This window comes from Sapajus apella, unplaced genomic scaffold, assembly GCF_009761245.1.
Source record: "Sapajus apella isolate SASKATOON/1434 unplaced genomic scaffold, GSC_monkey_1.0 scaffold72, whole genome shotgun sequence".
Taxonomy (NCBI): domain Eukaryota; kingdom Metazoa; phylum Chordata; class Mammalia; order Primates; family Cebidae; genus Sapajus; species Sapajus apella.
This window is the reverse complement of record NW_022437012.1, coordinates 5625057-5639580: the sequence shown is the minus strand read 5'-3', so window position 1 is coordinate 5639580 and position 14524 is coordinate 5625057. Positions and strand designations below refer to the sequence as shown.

Here is a 14524-nt window from a genome sequence, read left to right as displayed (position 1 = left end):
AAACTATGTGATCTAGCATTCAAGCTGCCCTATGGCTTTGTACAAACTTAACTTTTAGAGTAACCATATCATCATATGTATATTATAACTAAAATTAATGTTGGTGCTTTATCCATAAATGAACATATATAATTTACATAAATAAACTTGTACAAGTAATGTACAACAATAAGTGACAATAAGTATAGTGACTAATCATCAAAGAAATCAAAACCACAATGAGATATCACTTCACACCTGTCAAGAGAGCTATTATCAAAAAAAAGTGTTGGTAAAAATGTGGAGAAATTGGAACTCTTGTACACTTTTCAGTACACAAAATAATGCAGGTACTGTGTGAAAACAGCATGACTGTTCCTCAACAAATTAAAAATAAAACTACCTTATGATCTAGCAGTGCCATTTCTGGGTATTTATTCAAAATAATTGAAATAGAAATCTCAAAGAGTTGTCAGCACTCCAATGTTCATTGTAGCACTATTCATGATAGCCAGGATGTAGAAACAGTCTCAATGTCCATCAACAGGTAAATGGATAATGTACTATGTATATGCAATGGAATGCTATGCAAGCTTTGAAAAAAAGGAAATTGTGCAATCTGCAACAACACAGATGAACCTTGAAGACATGTTGCTAAGTGAAATAAGCCAGGCACAGGAAGACAAATACTGCATGATTCTGTTTTTATGGGGAATAGAAAATAATCAAATGCATAGAATTTAAGAGTGAAATGATGGTTGCGAGGGGCTGAAGGAGAAGGGAAAATGGGAAGTTACTAATCAACAGACACAGCATTATAGTCAAGTGAGATTAGTAAGCTCTAGAGATAGGCAGGACAACATTATACCTATAGTCAATAATAATGCATGGTACGCTTACAAATTTAAGAGGGTAGATTTCATGCTGTGTTCTTACCACACACACCATTTTTTTAAGTCTTTACTATATTTTCCTAGTCTTCTCTGTTTTACTACCAGCTTCCCACTTCTCTGCCCTACTGTACATCCACCCATATAAAAAAGCAAATTTCCATAGTCTTCCCATGTTATTACATATTTGTAAAATACAATCATGTGTTACTTAATGCTGGGGATATGTTAGAAATTTGTTGTTAGGCATTTTTTTTATGTGTGAACATCATAGGTATACCTATACCACCTATTTTGTATAGCCTGCTACAAATAGGCTATATGGTACAGCTTATTGGTCCTAAGCTACAAACCTGTAAAGCATGTTACTGTACTGAATATTGTGAGCAACTGTAACACAATGGTGTATATCTGTGTATCAAACACATAGAAACATAGAAAAGATACAGCAAAAATAGAGCATTATAATCTCATGGACCACCCTCATGTCTGTGGTCTGTTATTGACCAAAACATTGCAATACAGTGCATGGCTATACTGTACAATCAATTATATTCATGCATTTTTGTACTGTTTGAGTAAGAGTTTCCAAATGGGAAAACAGATGTTACTATAGTGGTTCAGATAGAATAGATTTAATACAGATAATTCTTACAAACAGTGTTGTAATGGCTGGAGGGCCACTGTGGTGATATGCAGAACGTACAAACACATATTGCCATTATCAAGGCAAGACCTGGGAACTTACACTCCCATCACCACTGCCACTGAGGTACTCTTGCCGAAGCTGGTGTACCAGAACCACTGCCAGATGTTTCTAGTTTCTGAGTGGTAGCTCTCTCTCTCTTTTTTTTTTTTATTTATTTTTTTTTTGCAGAAAGTAACTAGAAGCCAACTACCAAAGAAGCTGAGAAGACTGCTTTGCAAGGAAGTCTTAGAAATGTAAATTTTAGGCTTCTAACTATCCCCAGTAATAAAGAACTATATATGGGCAGGAGTGGGGCTGTCTACAAACCGACAACATCCAATGTGTATGTGTTGGTGAAATGACTGATGGTATAAGTTAATGTTAGTATTGTCTTTGTCTTGTGTACAGAAATGGGCTCACGTTGAATTCTTTTTTGTTGTTTTTGTTTTTCTTTGTTTTTCGGTTTTGCTTTTGTCACTTGACAATATTTCAATGAAAATTTTCCAAGTCAACTTTATTCTTTTCCAATCACAAGCTTATTCTCTTTAAGCCCTGAATGTTATTATGTGGTGTGAATGAACAGTAATCCATCCAGGCATTCAATTATGACGAGTTTTCACTTTGACTCTTTGACAATTATTAGTTTTCACTTTGACTTTTCTTTTTGGCTGAAATGCTGAAATAAACATCACTGCTCATTGTTCTCTACAGATTGGTATATTTTGTTATTGCTGGTTTGCTTTGTTTTTCTACTCAGCAAGATCCCAGGTTTAGGATTGCTGGTGGCATGGAAAATTGCCATATTATATTGCCAAATGGCTATAACTCATTATATTTTAAAAATTAAATTAGAAAAAGGACAGTTTTCATTGCATCTCTGCCAGCAATAGGTATTATCTGGGATACTTTCTTAATTACATTTTTATTTCCCAGAAAGCAAGCCATAGTAGAATGAACTCAAATACTATCCCAACTCCACTGTAACTTTACAGATGTTTCCAAACCACTATTATGCATGGAGATTTTTGAATGATTCACCATTTTCTAATTTTAAATTGTCATGAAAATTACTCATATCAGTGAAGGTGGAATAGCTTTTCAGTAATATTTCAGCTAAAACAGGTATAATATATTTAATTATATTTCTTTTGTGTTTTTATTTTCTTTCAAGATGGCTAAAATTTTGTGAGAGTGCAGCATTATAAGTTTGTGTCAGCTGTTGTCACAGGTTGAATCACTCATGGAAGGTAATTTGCATCATAATTGCACTCAAGCTCAATATCCTAATAACCTTTAATATCAAATGTTCACTTTTTGCCACATGTTCATCACAAGTTGCTTGTGGGTGTGGAGAGAATCTGCCTACTGTCTCCTTACCTAGAAATACAGCCTGCTGGGTGTCCAGCATCTGGTGCATTTGCTAGTAGTTGCAACAGAAGAGAATGTGGCAAATTAAAAATTGGCTCTTAAAGACTTCTACCCAGCAGTGATGTATATTGGGTTCCATCACTTGTTAATGAGCAACATTGACCATCACATTGGTTCAAATATCCGCTAGAACATTTATTACATATTTTCTAACCTAGCATAATACAGCACATAGTATTTCAATTGTTCTTCTCTTTAGTTTTTGGTGACTTTACCCATTTTGAATTATTTTATGTGTAGAGTAAGACCATTGATTTTGGAAAACTGGGAATTTGGCTGGCTCTGCAAATTGAAAAGTTAACTGGTCAAATAGCTTTTCCTTTTTATTTGTTTTAATGTTTGTGGTGGTGTGTTTGTTCTTGCATTGCTGTAGAGAAATACCTGAGACTGGGTAATTTATAAAGAAAAGAGGTTTAATTGGTTTAAGGTTCTGCAGGTTGTGCATGCATGGCATACACATCTGCTTGTCTTCTGGGGAGGCCTCATGGCTGTTTACTCATGGCAGAAGGTGAAGCAGGAGTAGGCATATCACATGGCTAGAGAAGAAGTAAGAGAGAGTGGGGTGGCAGGGTGCCACACACTTTTGAACAGCCAGATCTCACGGGGATCCACTCAGTATTGTGAGGACAGCACCCAGCTGTGAAGGATGCATGCCCTTGACCTAAACATCTCCCACCAGGCCTCATCCCCAGCACTATGGATTACATCTCAGAATGAGATTTTGCATGGACAGAGATCTAAATCATATCAGGTGGCTCACCGAATAAAATGATTTATGCTATAAAATATTATGATAGTTTAATCAATACATTAGGATAAATGGCATTAGTGTGTGTCATATTTTCAATGTGATTTAAATGTAAGTGCAGCCCTTGATGATTGTCGTTTAGATCCAGCTTAATTCCCTCAGAGTGCCCAGATAGTACTTGGGAATACTTGCAGCTCTCAGATTGTTAAGGTAGTGGTTAGAATTTTCAATTATTATTTGAAACAAGTACAACTCAAGGATAAATCTTGATAATTGAAAAGGGATTAGGATATTAAAAATGCACATTTTCATGAAGACAGCTACTTATTTTTTATCCACTGAAGAAAATAACTTGTGGACATTCTGGTATTACAGCTTTCAGGCATGACATTAAAATTCTGATTCCATATTGCTTGTTCTTGTACATTGAAGCAGATGTCAGTTTCATATGGATTCTGAATATCATCCAATCTGCTCTTCAAATATAAATGCAATTACTGGTCAATAGTTTTCGATAATTTTTACATCTGTTGAAGTTGTGGAGGTTTTATTAATTATTTTGACTTAGATTTGATTCTCTTCAGAAAGCTGAGAAGTTAGAATCATATTACTTTTGGTGAGGTCACCTCCACTCCTGTTAACAGCAACGTGTGCTGAGTAGTCCAGGTGTATATGATCTGTGCTGTTATTATTCACAAGTCCTTCTAGAAGGTCCAGGTACAGGAAATGAATTTCCTCCAAGTAACGAAAACATTGTGCACCTGCGTCATATACTGTTTGTGAAAAGCAAGAGGGTGTAGTATCCAAAAGGTGTAAAGCTTATGCTTTAGTTGGCTAGAACAAAGTTCATCGTTTTTCTCAGTATCAGGGATCCTGAAAGACATTAAACCCAACTTCTATCCAGTGTTAGGGACCCTGAGAGGTAATTCTCAAACTTTTGCCTAAGTGTGATCCACATAATTTCAGTAATAAGTTTATTTCCTATTTCATTGTCTCACCTGAAAACATTCTAACTGGAGTGAAAGCAATAAATATCCTCTGTTAATACCTCTCCTCCTCCACTACCACTATATCTGCTACTATTGTGCTGCTACTCCTAATACATATTTAACTAATACAGTGTGCACTCTACTCACCAAAACGTTGGGATAATTTACACATCAGCTAAAGCTGTTGAGGTTTCATTTTGACTGAGAATGAAACAAGAAGGGTTATCTTGTGTGCAGTCCACCCTGCTTTTAGTAATAGCCCCATGTGTTATTCTGCATTCATCATCTCTTTTATTCTTGACCACAGATCTGTAAGGTACGTGTGAGTCTTATTCAGATTTTATAAAGTAGAGGACTGAGATTTAGAAAGGTTAAGAACACTATCAAGGTCATTAGGATTTTAAATTTAAGCTGCCTGGCTATAAAGCCCATGCTTTTAAGCACCTTGCAGTACCCTCCTTTCATTATTTTTATTTATTTTTAAATTCTTATTCTGATATTGATATTATCACCTGTGATTTAAAAATGACCCTATCGTAGTGGTGGAATTAATAATTAAATCACCCACCTGTAAATGCTTGTTAAGTTACCAGAATTAAAATAGAATATCCATGAAATGTTCTTGATATTAAAATTGTTTTTGTCACTGTGCACACCAAGATTTAAAATCTAAAGCCTCATAATTATTCAGGCAATTGTTTTGGAAGCTCTTGTGTTTTCTCTATTTGCTATTGTCTATTGATTCTATAGCATGCTAGGCTACATGGGCCCTAAGCCATCTTTCACCTTCTTAGTAGAATGTTTGATCTAAACAGCAATTTCGCTTGCCCTGGACAATGTTCTGCTTCCCCTAACCACAGAAACATGGTTCTGTGGAACGTTATAATACCACATGGGTCAGCAGTTTCAAATGTTTGTCATTAAAGACATTGTAAAGTGAATTATAAATAATTTTATCCTGAATTAGCTATATCATAGGCACATCCTGACATTAGTTTGCACTTTTGTTCCTATTGTTGGGGCTGTTATGGTTGATTTTATTTTGACAGACACTGTGATATGTTAAAATTAAAACTCTTTCTGGAACTTGCAGTTACAAGGTTATTATTATTGCTGTGCTCTTTACAAAAGAGTTGCCAAGATTGGTGCACTGGAAGATGTATTCCACTTATCAGTTCAAAGGAATTTTATTATTGCTTCTACCATCAGTGAATCTGTGAGTTGAACTGGATAAAATCAGAGATTATCTAGCAATTATTTTATTGATCATTAAATACATTTTTATAAAAGTAAAGGCCCCAAATTGAAGCTCTTCAGTCAGTTGGCTGTTACTAAAATGGCATATAGTTACGGTTATCAGTCTCTTGAGTATGCAAAACGTTATCTCAAAGCTAAACCAATTTTTTGGTATGGAGAGATATTATTAAATAGTTGAAATATTGTTGCTGAAAATATGGATTTAAAAGCATCATTATCAGTGCCATGGAATTTCCAAATGACAACTCAATATTGACACAATAAAACAGAAAAAGCCATTAATAATTGAAAGTAATAAAAATATATGTCTTAAAACAACTTGAAGCAGGTAAAGAATACAACGTGGCTATTCAGTGATCATTCTGTAACATTAAAGTTTTAAAAGTCATCCTAATGTTGGGTTTTTGTTTGTTTCACATGTTTCCTGATCCAGATTTATATTTTTGAAAATAATATCTACTATCAACCTGATATAAAGAGCAGTTCATTGCGACTGACATCTTCTGGAAAAGAAGAAATAATTTTTAATGGGATTGCTGACTGGTTATATGAAGGTGAGTTGATCAGATTTAGTTTCAAAAGAAGCAAATGACACATTTTTATACAAAATCTACCAAAAAATCTACTCATTCAAGAGCAATGCTTACAGTATGATTTCTTCTCATTTCCTCTCGAAATTGCTCTCATGCTTTCATATCTTTGCATGTGCTTATATTTTGTGTGGTTATGATTTACATCTATTTATATGATTCCACTTTTGTTGTATATATCTATATATAGTTTAGATAAATATTATTCGTGAGGACAACTAATGAAAGTAAATGGTTACCTTATGTCACTCTGGAATTAGATGCTGAATTTTTTCTAACTTTGGAAAAGAAGAAACAGAAACGTTTATTTCTAGAAAAATGCATAAAAAGCCACCTGATTTTAGTCATTTGCATTAGGGACGTTTTGTCACATTTTATCAGCTATTGCAAAGGGAGCAAAATAAAACCCACATAAAGAGTTATTTTCAGTATCTATTGATTCAATTTTTAGTAATAGTTGAGAATATAAAAATAAATTAGATGATGAAAATTTATCCAGTTTTTATCACATACCAATTATCAGCTGAGTTCTAGATACAGTTTGCCTGGGGAAGACTCAAAGTTTGAGTTTATTACCTACATTTCAGATGCTTTAGCTGATTTTGAAAAAATATGCCAAGATTTAAAGTAAGTTAGTCTACTTTATTATAAATTATAAAGCTATGAATCATTCAAGTATGAATTTTATTTTTTGGGCAATCTTTACAAATGTAATCTCTCTACCTCAGATTTGGTATTTTGAATTCTGTAAGAAAAGTGAATCATTTAGAACAAGTAGTTATTCATTCATTCTCTCACTCAAATAATATCATTGAAGGCATACTGTGTTCCAGATAGGTGTCTATGTGCTAAGATAAAAGAAGAAGCAAAAAGTACTGCTCTAATGAACCATACTTTTACATGAAATATTTTGTTAGGTGGAGCTATTTTATTAAGGAAGAGATGTTGTTACCCTTGAGATTTATATGTTTATGTATATATGTATATCCATAATAGATTTCTATGTACATGCCAGCATCAAACAAAAGATTTTTAGAGGCTACAGTTTATTGTGAAGAGCAATGAGAACTTCTATGAAAATATCAACAATAAGTATGCTGTGAAAGCCTATATTAGAAAAAGAAACACACAGATAAGTAGGGTTCAAATGGCCGGAGGGCACTGGGATGGCCCCAGAATTGAATAAACAGGTGGATAACACGTTTAAAATACGGTTAGTTCTGGCAATGTAGGTAGCAGGGGCTAATCCAAGCTTTACCTAGAGAACTGCAGAGACTAAGATGTGTCCTTTTCTTTCAAAATATTGTTAGTAGTGTGTGACACTGTTACAGGTGAAGAAACCATATTAATGCAGTGTGGTAAGTAGCTGAGTCTTAGTCAACACAGAATTCTATAGAAGAACAAAGGAATGATACCATTCTAGGGGTTTGCAAGCATTTTTCTAAAGGAGAAACCCTGGCCAGCCAGTGTCTCAAGCCTGTAATCTCAGTGCTTTGGGAGGCCAAGGTGGGAGGATTATTCAAAGCCAGGAGTTCCAGATCAGCCTAGGCAACATAGCAAGGTTCTTAACTCTATTATAAAATTTAAAAAAAAAGTGACCATTTGTGGTGGGAGGCACCTATGGTCCCAGCTGAAGAGAGGATTGCCAATTAAGAGAGGATTGCTTGAGCTCAGGAGTTGAAGGGTGCAAGGAGCCATAATCCAGGCCACTGCTCTCCAGTTTAGGCAATAGAGTGAGATTTTTACCTCTTAAAATGGAAGAGAGAGAGAGAGAGAGAGAGAGAGAGAGAGAGAGAGAGAGAAAGAGAGAGAGAATGAATGAATATGCATCTGAGTTGAGCCCGAGAAGTTAACAAGGGTTACACATGAGAAGAAATTAGGAAGGAAAAATCTAAGCAGATTAACAATTTGCAAAAACCCAGAAGTGTGTCCCTAGGAAACCAAAGTATCCTTGATATTATTGGGCCATAAAATTTGAGATACAGGAAGGTAGCAAGAACCAAGAGATAGTGACCTCTATCAATGATCTGGGACTTTATTTATGTTAGTACCAATTAATAGGGAAACTAATAGAACTTTTCAAGTAAGAGAGTGACAAGATTTGATCTTCAATATGAATAGATTGTTTTGGCCACAGTGGGAAACTGGGATCTAATAGTGGAAAGAAACAGTGAGTGGGTGTAAAGCTTCTTCTGTGTTCTATCAAGAGATAATAAGCAGTGGAACTAGCGTTAAAGCAGCAAAAAGGAGGAAAGATGCTAAAATTGTTGAGGCAGTAAAATACATAGGTCTTAGTGGCTAAGCAGATATGCTGAGTGATTAGAAGTCAAGGATGATTCTGTAGCTTCTGGTTTGGGTCACTAGTAAGTAGTGGTAGCAGACATAGCCAGCAAGCATTAACAAGGAACAGTGGGTTTCAGGGAAGAGAAGACTAGTTTAGCAGCAATGTGGGCATTGTGCCACACGCTGACATGCTACCTTGGTTATAAAAGGTGGTCTGTAACATAGATGAACTTTCAATCAACTGAGGGTATGCTCAATGTATATCATGTATTGTGCTGCTCCATCCTGGATTAAGATGGCTTGGGCCTCTGTCCTACTGAAAAGGCTTCATACAGGTTTATGGCTATTATGTTTTTAAGGAGAAAAATTAGATTTTCTGACAAATAAGATAATTTTCTAACTAAAGAATAAAAATCTATGTATTGGGTCTGAGGGTAAACTGTTTGTAGGGGTTGTGGGGAGCAGAACAAACAGGTAATAAAACCTTTTGTGTGTTGCTGTAGGTCTGACACATGCCAAAGGGGAAAGGAAAAAGTATAGTTTTTGCCATACTTTGGGTTCCTGTGTTGCAGATAACTAGGGAGTGCTGTACGTGTATGTGATTTACTCATCACAATGTTTGTGTATCTAATCACTTACTGAGAAACCGAGACATACTGGTGCTGTGGCTCATTCCTGTAATCCTAGCACTTTGAGGGGCCAAGGCAGGTGGATCACTTAAGCCCAGGAGTTCAAGACCAGCCTGGGCAATATGACAAAATCCCATCTCTACTAAAAAACAAAAGAATTAGTGGGTGGGTGGTGGGGTAGTGCATGCCTGTGGTCCCAGCTACTCTGGAAGCTGATGCGGGAGGATCACCTAAACCGAGAAGTTGAGGCTGCAGTGAGCCAAGAACACGCTACTGCACTCCAGCCTGAGCAACAAAAGTGAGACCCTATCTCAAAAGAAAAAAAAAAACTAGAAACCAAGACTCAGAGAGAATCAGTGATTTAGACATGGCCACAAAGCTAATGAGTGGGAGAGCCAACATTTAAATGTGTGTTTTTGTTCCTAAAGCCAGGGCTTAGTCACTAGACTACTCTACTTATTATAGGGAGATGTCCTTCACTATTCCCTAAGATATAGCACATATTCTGGGACCTAAACTGTTAGATTTCAGTGATGTGTTTTCTCATCTAAAGACTTATCCTACTGTCCATGGACTTACTCCAATTCTCACTGCATTTCCAGAAGGAACCCTACCCATGACATCAGTGTTAAAGTTTGGCGAGGGATGTAAGCTATCAAATGTTAGTGATTTTCCCTTACTATTTTGCCGGCTATTCCCAACCTCTGCTTCAAGAGTCCTATGTGCACCTTTCCCTCCCACTGTCACTGTGCTTGTGGAATGTGCCAGGAGCTCCCAGACTCCAGACCTTTTTTTCACCTTTAATGAACTCGCTGAAACACAGTGATATTGCCTAGGGAATGCATGTAATTTCAACTCCATGTATGTGTTACTCTGGTGTGGAGATTTCTTTTTTGTTACTTTACAGGAGTCAGTTATAATCTAAATTAGCATGTGTGGGAGACAGAGAAAGTAACATGTAACATTTCCACTTTTTTAATTTTAATTTTTTATTGTACTTTATTTAGGTTCTGGGGCACATGTGCAGATCATGCAGGATTGTTGCATAGGTACACACATGGCAATGTGGTTTGCTACTTCCATCCCCCTGTCACCTACATCTGGCATTTCTCCCCGTGTTATCCCTCCCCTACCTCTGCAACCCCCTGCTTTCCCTCTCTTACCCCCCGCAACAGACCCCAGTGTGTGATGCTCCCCTCCCTGTGTCCATGTGTTCTCATTGTTATCCTTCATAGAGACAACATCTGGAAACCATCATTCTCAGCAAACTGACACAAGAACAGAAAATCAAACACTGCATGGTGTCACTCATAGATGGTTGTTGAATAATGAGAACACATGGACACAGGGAAGGGCACATCCACTTTTTAAAAATTGAAATTTACCGTTTATAAATGTCATAGAAAAAAAAGATGAGAGAAAGAGTCACATAAAAGACAATAAAATGTTTTCACAGTAGGCTTTCAGGACACGTCTTAACCTTTTAAGACCAGGGTAATCTGTAAGAGTAGCTGCTGCTCCCAACTAGTCACTAAATTAGAGTCCTTAGAAGTGTCAATTTTAAGAATCTTTGTCTCTATATCCAATATAATTTAGTTCCTAAAGAAAGTAAAATAATATCAAATACAATGCATTTTAAACAGTGAAGTCAGAAAAATGCTCAAAACAGAAGATTTTTTTAAATTATATTTTAAGTTCTGGGGTACATGTGCAGAATGTGAAGCCAGCAAATGTGAAAAAATGCTCATCATCACTGGTCATTAGAGAAATGCAAATCAAAACCACATTGAGATACCATCTCACACCAGTCAGAATGATGATCATTAAAAAATCAGAAAACCACAGATGCTGGAGAGGATATGAAGAAATAGGAACATTTTTATACTGTTGGTGGGAGTATAAATTAGTTCAACCATTGTGGAAGACACTGTGGCGATTCTTCAAGGATCTAGAAATAGAAGTACCATTTGACCCAGCAACCCCATTACTGGGTATATACCCAAAGGATTATAAACTAACGACACATTCTATTATAAAGACACCTGTTTATTGTGATGCTGTTTACAATAACAAGATTATTTTAAGTTCACACAAAACACATCTAATGTTATTCACATAAATTGCTGTATTTAACATAGCAACATAATTGAATAAGATGTTCAGATCAAAGTTTTACTTTAAAAACTTTTACAGTTTTACTGAAAAGAAAGTTTACAGTTACCAACTTCACAGTTTTGAAAATTTCATACAGCATTTCAACTATTAAATAGGAAAAATTTACTCACTTTCAATTATTTAAGCATGTAGAATAATGGAACTAACATGCCTCAATAATTTATAAATATATTTCAGAACCTTGTATATTTAGGGGATTATTCCTTAAAATTCAGTTCAACAGCTGTGGAGCAAATATATCTGTCAGGCATTATCTAAGAGCAATACAATGAGAAATATGGGTTTTCATGTCTTGGGTATTTCCAACTTAATGTAGAGATAAACCATAAACAATTATCATATTAGGAACCATTTGAAGCATAGTAAATATGAACATAAATAGGATTTATTTCACATACTAATTAGAATTGTAAGTAGAACTAAGTCTGATGGGATGGAGGAATGTCAGGTGCTTCATAGAAGACATGGTCCATGTGTTGGTCTTCAAGAATGACAAGGATGAAAAAGTGAGAAAAAACTCACAAGATAAGCAATATTCTTAGCAGCAGCTTCTGATTGTTACACTTTTTTTGTTGAAATAAAACAGGGCAAAATGCCTATTTTCACATTAATATTTGCCTTCTTTTGGCCACGTGAAGTTGGCAAGTTGCATTCATTTCATCATTGATTCAGCAAATATTTCTTGAGCACTTGACTGAGTGCCACCTGTGGGACTGCAGTATTGGAGTCACAAGAAGGCAGGGTTATCAATAGTGCTGAGTCTCCAGAGGTCAAACAAGGGAAGGATTCCACAGTTTTTTTTTTGGATTTGCTCATAGATCCGTGATGACCTGGACAGGAGTAAAATCAGTTAATAGGTGGGGCCAAATCCAAGACTGCAGTGGATGGACATGTAAATGGGGAGTAAGAAGGTTGTGCATATAGACTATTCTTACAAGGAATTTGACAGTGAAATACAGAAAATTAAAAAAAAAAATCAACCACAGGCCTGCAGAGCTACAAGTAGCATCCTCAGGAAATCCTACTGGTCTAAACTGATAAACTAAAAATAGAAAAAATCAGCTTCCTTTTTTAGAATAGCACATTAATCTAAACACAGTGGTTGTATCTCAGTATTGAGGAAGTGCTTTGTGTTGTGGCTATGTTTTTAAGTGTCTGTGATATAAAACCACATGTGCTGAAAACTCCATCTGCTCTGCAGTGAGATTTTTCTAAATCAGAGTAATAAAAACGATGAGGAGTCAAACCTACGCTGAATTGGAATGAAATGCCATTTGTAAAAATAAATTCTTTGTAAATAATATAATATAATTAACACAGACAGTTTCAATCCATGAGTAAATTAGTTGCAGTTAAAGAAGCTTGTGCCTTATCCAGGATGACTGTTAAGCCAATGCATATTAAACATTATTTTATTTACTTCATTCCCATTCAGCATAGCTTTATTTTTCCATCTGAAGTCGCAAAGCTCTCTATATGTATTATTTGGTACATTTATGGGGAAGAACATTAATCATATATCATGCTAAAATAAATGAGAGTAGGTGATACCTCTTTTCTTTTGAACAGTGTGCTCAAATTTGTGTCAGGCTTACTCATGGGAAGTACTAAATCTAGATTATTGACTTTAGCCAATGGGATATCTGTGTACCTTTAAATCTCATAGAACTTAGAGTTTACAGGGGCCAGGCGCTGTGGCCCATGCCTGTAATCCCAGCACTTTGGGAGGCCTAGGTGGGCGGATCACCTGAGGTCAGGAGTTTGAGACCAGCCTGGCCAACGTAGTGAAACCCCATCTCTAATAAAAATACAAAATTTAGCTGGGCATGGTGGCACACACCTGTAGTGCCAACTACTCAAGAGCCTGAGGCAGGAAAATTGTTTGAACTGATACCATGCCACTGCACAGCAGCCTGGGCAACACAGTGAGACTCTGTCTTTAAAAAAAAAAAAAAAAAGAACATAGAGTTTACACACAGTTGGCCCTTAGCATGCATAGATACACACACACGTATATGTATATTTTTTCCTCGATATGTCATGTATATAACTCATGTCTCCTTAAGCAAATTGTAAGTTAGTTGAGTTGTATAAATCAGTGTCAATATCACAACTGAAGAAAGGTGGCATGTTCAAAAGGGAGTAATTCAAGGAGATTTAACCTGTGAAGGCGCCATTTATGAATAAGGTAAATGCCACAAATCATGGCTTGTAATGGTTTAGCCATTAACACCCAAAGGGTAAAGGGGACACAGGAGTCACCTGAAAGCAGAAGAGAGTGCTGTAAATTTTTTACAGAAATAAAAGCAGTGGCTTTTGGCTGGACAAAGCCAAACTCAGATAATTTCAATGCATGGGAGATAAGAAAATACATTCCATGTACTCACTTCCTCCCTTCATTTGATTTGCCAGGGTTTCCTAGTTGTCATACTCAAGAAAAAGTCAGAGAACATAAGAATTTTCTTATAATTCCAATTAAAAGTTTGTTTCCCAGGAAAAGAAGCACACAAAATCTCGTCTGCTATTGTTTCATTGCAGGATGGTATTAGTCCTGTTATATATATGAAATTTATAAATATAGCCACCACTTGTATTTTTCATAGAAGGTTGTGGAAAAATATCTCCATAATTAAAAAAAATAAGCTTATTATGTGGTCTTAGTTGGCAATTACAGTTACCTTCTTCAAGTGTTCATTCCTTTTACTTTTACTTTTGGTCAGCATGCTAGAGAGGTTATTTAACAGGCGGGTTAGGCCAAAACTTCATTCCTGCTAAATCTTATTCCTTTCCATTCTTTTCTTGTTTTCTTTTTTTTTTTTTTTTTTTTTTTTAATTTTTTGACAAAGTCTCCTTGTGTCACTCAGGCTG

The 14524-nt window shown here is 35.9% G+C and overlaps 1 protein-coding gene across 3 annotated transcripts in view; it reads left to right on the top strand.

Moving 5' to 3' along the window:
* Positions 1–14524, top strand: part of DPP10 (dipeptidyl peptidase like 10) — a 1433428-nt gene that overhangs the window by 1327175 nt on the left and 91729 nt on the right. For all 3 annotated transcript variants that reach the window (XM_032250727.1, XM_032250726.1, XM_032250725.1), the window contains exon 8: positions 6413–6533. In XM_032250727.1, the coding sequence (XP_032106618.1) occupies positions 6413–6533 (121 nt within the window). The remainder of the gene's footprint in view (positions 1–6412; positions 6534–14524) is intronic.